This window comes from Mixophyes fleayi, chromosome 1 (genome assembly GCF_038048845.1).
Source record: "Mixophyes fleayi isolate aMixFle1 chromosome 1, aMixFle1.hap1, whole genome shotgun sequence".
NCBI classification, from domain to species: Eukaryota; Metazoa; Chordata; class Amphibia; order Anura; family Limnodynastidae; genus Mixophyes; species Mixophyes fleayi.
This window is the reverse complement of record NC_134402.1, coordinates 186,292,817-186,300,443: the sequence shown is the minus strand read 5'-3', so window position 1 is coordinate 186,300,443 and position 7,627 is coordinate 186,292,817. Positions and strand designations below refer to the sequence as shown.

Here is a 7,627-nt window from a genome sequence, read left to right as displayed (position 1 = left end):
ATCACACAAATAAAGCATCATTGTATGATCTTGAATATAAGTAATAAAAATAGAAAGCCACACAAATTTACTACCAGGATATTATATACAAAAGAATTTTTGTTTTCTATCAGAAAACAGCAAAACATTATTTGGCATATATAAAATTGTTTTTAACCTAATTACTTGCGAGCTGAACATTTCCGCCCCTCTTCCCACATCTCCCAGAGACTGCTAGCCCCCTGCTGAAAAGCACAAGTGCTGTTCCGGTCGCTCTTGAGCTGTGGGTACTGGGGTAATGAGAAGTATTGGGGCACCTTGATTGTCAATTTTGCCACCTCAGTGCTCTCTGTATAATATAAAGTGGTTTTGAAGATTCTTGCCCATTATACAAATTTAGTATTATGTAACTAAAACACACACATTCACCAATTTAATATGAAGAAGAAAATTCTTGCAATTTTCAATCCAGTGAAATTATTGCCCCTTCTAATCCCATAGAAAATGTCTTAAATGTGTAATCCAAATTGAAATGCAGGACTGATTCAAGGCTAATCAAAGGGAGATCATGTTGTAATTGGCTGGACGGAAAAACAACAAATCCATAAGAGACAGTGAACTGCTCTGCTCAGAGCTTGACTTCAGTATGAGAGTAATCATTTGACCGGGATGCTTATTAGCTGCTCAATCACAAGCAGTTTTTCTGTGCTAGCCACTTTTGGGCTGTGACAGGTAGTCCCTTGGTGCTTTGATCACACATCAATAGAGATGTCACCAGTGTTGTGCAGCTACATTCAGTTTTATGTTCCGGTCATTTCAATGCGATCTGTACATGTAGCAAACAACCCCATTTGAAATGAATAGGCTGTACAATGGATGGACTATAGACATCAAGGAGTAAAAATACAGCACAACACTGGTTAAACTGCTCGTGTTAACCCCTAGTGTGTATGTATACCATATGATTTTATAGAGATTGACCCCCAAGTGTGGAACATTCATGCCCCCCAAACTAGCAGTGCAAAAGCATTTAGACACATGCAAACACACATGGGTATGGACAGGTAGAATAGTTTGCTTTTATTTGTACTTGCATTTGCATGCTTTACATGTGTTTTAAAAATGCAGAAAGTGAGCATTTAAATGCCAGTGGATAACTAGCCTAAGATAGTAGATTTCTGTAGATAATCTTATTAACTGGAGTACTACAAATAGAGGGGATGTTAGAAATGTGTGTCGCTGGTTATGCACAAAGTAATTTTTGTGTGCTTTTGTCTCTCCCCTTGTTTCATTTATACAGGATTGTCTCTAGAGGTATGTCAATCTCTAGACCAGATGCTGTTACTGGAAAATGCCGTATGATTCGTCATGAAAGAGATGAAAAAAATGATCCAAATCCTAAAAGGTAGTTAAATGCCTCCTTTAACATATCAATAAAATGAAACCTAGCAAGGTGATTTTCAAGGGTCCATACATGTGTTTTTTTTTGTGTGTGTTTTTTTACATTCTCTATATTGTTTTTACAAAGCATTAAGAAAAATTAAGTTTTTATGGTCAAACTGTGTTTGTGTACCTTCACTTCAGCGTAAGTATGAATCCAACTACTACTTCTATCTTATAGTACTGAACAACAGTCATTTTAACTGCAACTGTAGTGATAATACTGGAGTAGTTTGGTGGGGGGTGGGGGGGGGGGCTCGGCCCCTTCCCCTTTTTATGGTTAAATCTGTCTTGAAGTTCACATCTGTAAGTAATATCACATAAACACAATCCAAGCAAGGAATGCATTTGGGATTTAAATGGAAAGGTTTAATCAGTGTTCTGTGACTAAACAAGCACTCCATAATTAATGTGTATACTCCAGATTAACCTCAAGGTAATGTAGGCAATAGTATACGTTCACCAGTGGATTTCAAACTTTCTCAGTTCAAGGCACCCTTAGGGTCTCCATAATTTTTTCAACTCGCCCCTAAGCTAATTACCAAGTAGCCCCATTCCTTGCTTACCACCAGCCCTGGTCATGGCACCCCTGTGAGATCGCAGAGGAACCTCAGGGAGCTGCGCCACACAGGTTGGGAACCACTGGTCTATACCAAAACTATGAAGTGTAGCTTTATAGCAGCGTTTCACTTCCTGGATTATCTCTATACAAGGTCCTTGCAATTCTAGAATAATAGAAGACTGGGGCACATTTTATTTCAAAGTCTTTTGAATATGCACCAGAATGTTGTCGTCATTAAACAGCACGGTGGCTTAGTTGTTAACACTTCTGCCTCACAGCACTGAGGTCATGAGTTCGATTCCTGACCAAGGCCTTATCTGTGTGGAGTTTGTATGTTCTCCCCGTGTTTGTGTGGGTTTCCTCTGGGTGCTCCGGTTTCCTCCTACACCCCAAAAAGTGGGTTAATTGGCTGCTATTAAATTGACCTTAATATCTCTCTGTCTGTGTGTGTGTATGCATGTTAGGGGATTTAGATTGTAAGCTCCAATGGGGCAGGGACTGATGTGAATGAGTTATCTGTACAGCGCTGCAGAATTAGTGGCGCTATATAAATAGATGATGATGATGATTATGATCATTGACTGTCTAAAGAAATAAAGGGTGCAAAAAGTAAGCTGTGCTTGTTTGTGTTGTTATTTGTGGAGATCATCATACTTGAAACTTAAAAAATTTATGTTTTTTATTTATTTGCTTAATATCACAAATAGGAACAGTAGAAACTTACAATATATAATTTAGACTTTGTTCCAACACACAACAGAAGTGAACAGACGTTTGCTCTTATCTGATATCTGTAAATGTAATTTTGCTGTAATACATCAATTACCTTTTTTTCTTGATTTTTAATTTTTCAGTTTTGCTATTAATGCTTTGTGCGTCAGCTGACCATTACCTGTCTTATAACAATACCACCATAATTTCTCTTGATATAGTAACACAAGGGAGCTGCATAGACAGGAGTAGGAGTGTTTTTATTCTCCTCACCAAATAATAATAATAATATGTAGGACTTTTTCTTTACATTACAATGCCACAAAATACATAAAGCAATAACTGTTCACGAAGACCAGTCTGACACAAGAGGACTATTTTTTGCATTAGCAATCCAGGCAGTTTTATACCTTTTTTTGTTTTGCAGAGTTGTGCAGCAATATTTTGTACCAGAAATCCTCAATGCAACCAGTCACACAGAACTCCAATATTGTATTATGAAGTCAGATGGAAGTAATGCTATCATATGTTGACTAAATTGACATTTTCAAAGTGTAGCAAGCTTGGATAAAGGAAATGTGAGTCTTTAAACGTTTCACCAAAACTAATTGTGGTGTTTTTATTTTGCAGATTTGATCTGATTGCACGTACAAGACAAACCATGAATTCAGATGGACTAAACACGCTAAAATACAATGTACTAAAGACTGAAAAGTTTCCTTTGTACTCGAAAATAACAGTGGATGTTGGTCCTTTGCCTAGCTAACACATTTTGAGATTTGGCCAAGAAACTCCTTCACTGACTGTTACCATCATACTGGTATAATGGTAACTTCAAACATCTTCAAGAGTAACTTTATTTTTTAAATAGACCTTTTTACAGATGTACAGCCTCATCAAGGGCACAAACAGCCTGTTTAATCTGAATGTGCTCTACAAAGCCATTTGCATCTTGGGGAAATAATTCAGTTCACTTCAGGCAAAATGTATACTTTTGAAGAGGATCTTCAATTGAATGTATTGCTGTACAATGCTGCTACGTATTCTGGATGTTTACAAACTTGCTTTATAGTTTCCAAATATATATGTGGCCTTTCCAACAGGACAAGGTTCGTGAGCCAAAGCATATTCAAGCACCTTTAGTAAATGCATTAAAGGTTATTTTTATCTTTTTGATACGTTAACAAAGAAAGCACTATTCTGTATACAATGTGGATCATTTTCTTCTCTTTTTCTTTGTTTTTGTTACAGTGCATAAAATATTTAGATTTGATAAAAGAATTACTTATTGGAAGATGCTCCAAACAGCCATTTTTATTATGTGGTGGGTGGTGTCATAGGGATATTTTGAACCCTGAATTTTTGAAGGCACAAAACTATACTATATTCTGACACACAACATTGAATGAGAAACACTATCTTAGTCGCAAGCATTTTGCAACCACTGTCGTGCCACTCAATATTGTTACTACAGGAACATTCAACAACTAGCAACTGCAGATGCTGTAGTGTGTGAGGGGGGAATCAGTGGTCAATAGTGTCTTTTCTTTTTCTCTCCTTTTCTTGTTAATGCCACCATTCATTTTTGCCAGACAATAATTTACATTTTCACAGATATATGGTTGCTATATGTTAGAATGAGCAATCTTGTTTGCAACTGGTTGTTTTGAAACTTTAGATGTATTCTTTTTAGTAACTGCATATTAGGAAAAACATATTCACACTGCAACTGTTGAATAGGTTTTTCAATATCCAAAGATCTATAGCTTTTAATTTTATTTTTATGTGTTTTAGGATCCAGTCATAAAGTTTCACTTGCCACAAACCTTTAATAATTAGGTCTGCAAACTGGTGGTCAAGATAGATTTTCGTCTTTAAAGTAATAAAATGTATTTTAGCACTCATTCTTCGGATTCTTGAGTTGTTTTGCATATTGAAATAATTTATTTAGTAGCTGTATATTAATATGGAGGTGCAAATCTTCCATTATTGCAAAATGTCTGTGAAAATGCAGATAGTCAGTTAATCCTGCTTGGGTTTTGTTTGTAAGCATGCAGCTTAATGGTGAAACCTGTTTAAACTTTAATTTTTAATTCTCACAAGTTTTTTAGTTTTTTTTATTTCTTTTTGTATTTCTAAGTGCCTTGCATTGTGTTTTCCTTAGCAGCTTGGATACAAACTATTTATAAAGTTGTTTTTCTGATTTTGCTTTAATTTTCTGAATATTTAACTGGTGTAGGACAAGGGCTTTTCAATTTCTATTACACATGGAGCTTAATTTTCCTCATTGATGCTGCACTCTTGAAAAAATGAAACGTTCTTTCTTTCTGGGAATCTCTGGGATTTCATGTGTTTACCCTGTGGCACCCACTACCACAGGTCTTTAGTTACGTTAGATCAGTTAATAGTGTTTGAGCACATAAAGCTGCACATAATAAAAATGTGCCATATTTGTACATGTTGTCAGCAGATTTCTATAGAAACAAGAAATTCAAGTTGTGAAAAAGCAATATTATTTTATGAATACAATCCATTTTACTATCAATGATTATAAATGTGTTTGTAAATGTTATAATGCAAAGCATATTTTGATATACAGAGTTGTATAATAAAGTTGAATCCACTTTAAACAATTCTTCCACCTGCTTTCATCCAAAAAGCTAAAACAATTGCTGTAAACTGTTGGGAGTGGTGCCTGTTCTTACCATTCCCCTATATGAACTAGTAACTATACATAGTGCGTTTGATATTAAGCATTTGAAGGAGTCTAAACAGGCACTGGAGATGTATTATTGGACTAAGGAGGGGATGAGCGATGTTTGTCTATTGTACATGTGCAGTACTTGAAAAGATCTTTATGAGAAAGTAGTTACCACTTATGTATACTTATGTAACTCAACTTTAACCGATTGCATGCTCTTTCCCAACCCTTTCCCAAGAACTGAAACTTACTAGTTCTCACAGAAACAGGTACAGATTGTGTTCCACTTACATATTTCTTTAACTTTATAAAGGTCTGACCATTAATGCATACGTCTACATTCTCCTCATTTGAACCCTTTTGCTCAGTTTTATTGAATAGCTTTACAGCTTTGCGCATAGTCTAACATAGTTTATAGAGTAAGTAATATTGAGACTATTGGTGAATATCCAAATTTTATGTAGTGTAATATTTAATTTAATAAATGGAGGGTTGTGGATTGGCAATCAACATGGCCACACATGTTTTGCCAGCGGTCATGCAAAACATGTTTGGCCATGTCTGATGACAAGTTAAATCCACCAACATTGGGTAGACTGAAAACCACCTTAAAAGCAACAGGTGGTGAGAGCTTGCCATATGAAAGATAACAACTGCATGAAATGTAGCACACAACCCCCCGCCACTCGCAGAAGTTGATCTGACACATGGTAAATGCGGAAACGTGTAGCAGCCCACTGGAAAAATATTGCCCCAACTTCACTGTCCAGCATCATACAAAATATATGGTCTACCTACCGCATGGGGAGCATGATAGCCACAATTACCCCTACTGTTTTCCATGCCGTCTGGTCATCTTTGACTACTCACTAAGGAGCTACTCCCAGTCGCCAGCTTCCCCCCTCCAACCTCGCAACACTTTGAAGTGTCCCTGATTGCCCTTCACTCTCCCCCACCCCTTATTTCTCCCTACCGGAGCAAATCCCCCCCCCCCCCCCGCACCATTTTTGTTTATCTTGTTATATAGATGATCACCTATGTATCTGACTGATATGTTTTAAATCACCACCTTGCCTTGTAAAAACCCAATAAAAATGTTTTGCTCCAAATTTGAAGAAGAAATGCAGAACACAGATTGGATAAGTGGTCCTGATATCTTGAGGTTTTACCCCAACCAGGAGACCAGGGGGCTGAGGTGAATAACAAATATCTGCCTGGATCCCTGACCCACAGCGTGAAGAGAAACTGTTTGGCACCCACTCCATACTGGCCAAAGCCTCTGGCTACTACCAGCTGAGGACTGCTGGAGTGTTGTGCTCTCAGAGCCACCTATTTCTGATCAGCTTGGTAAGTACAGTACACTGCATGTTACTACCATTGCTATACCCCAGTGCTCCCTTTTGCCACCCACAAAGGGTCTCGGTTTTAGAGAGCAATGTATTACACCTCGAGGCAGCATTAAAATAATGCCTACATTGAGTCTTGATAACAGAAATAAATGATAAATCACAATCTTCTATCAATGCAGATACTGCAGCAGGAGGGGGTTATTTGGAATTTACCACTGGCAGTGTGGGCCCAGCGGATAGTAGCTGGGCTATGCAGAATTTAAGCTCGCTCGGCCAGTATTATACTACATTTTACAGCTCCCTGACAGAATAGTGACACCTTGCCAGATCATCTAAGTTGCCCTCTATTTGAATTGGCATCAGCTACTCAATCACTTTGGCATTGCAGCAGTTATTGTATGAGATGTTTGAGACCACTGAAGTCAAAACTATCTTTCCCCAATGTTTGAAGGCCCACAGAATTAGATCCCTGTAGTGATCTTCAAGTTGGAGCACCAATTGATGTAGAGATGACGTTAAAAATGTGGGCCAAATAGTAGGGCTCCAATAGCCCTTTGATACTGTGTGTTTCCCACTCAAAATATTAATGCGTTACCTAGTGATGTTTCAGCAAAAAGTAGCCCAAACGAATGCCACTCAAATCTTCAAAAAAGGACAAGCCTTCTTCCTCGTCTGGACAACATAGTCTGAACCCTACTTGTTGTCAGAAGACTATCAGTCTCACTGCAGTAACGTTTTTTGAATATCCTATAAAGGCAAAAGAACGGATTCCCTGGAGTCCAAAACTGATTAGATATGCTGCTTTCCAAATTGTCACGAATAAAGAGAAAATTAGGCATGATCTGAAACAGAATCGAAACCAGAAGGTCTTAAGAATAGATCTAG

The 7,627-nt window shown here is 37.5% G+C and overlaps 1 protein-coding gene across 1 annotated transcript in view; it reads left to right on the top strand.

Annotated features, from left to right (window-relative positions):
• B4GALT1 (beta-1,4-galactosyltransferase 1) overlaps positions 1 to 4,596 on the top strand; it is a 29,537-nt gene extending 24,941 nt beyond the window's left edge. Inside the window, exons 4-5 of the mRNA XM_075200331.1 lie at positions 1,183 to 1,384; positions 3,323 to 4,596. Coding sequence (XP_075056432.1) covers positions 1,183 to 1,384; positions 3,323 to 3,458 — 338 coding nt within the window. The 3' untranslated portion in view covers positions 3,459 to 4,596. The remainder of the gene's footprint in view (positions 1 to 1,182; positions 1,385 to 3,322) is intronic.
• The last annotated feature ends 3,031 nt before the right edge of the window (positions 4,597 to 7,627 follow it).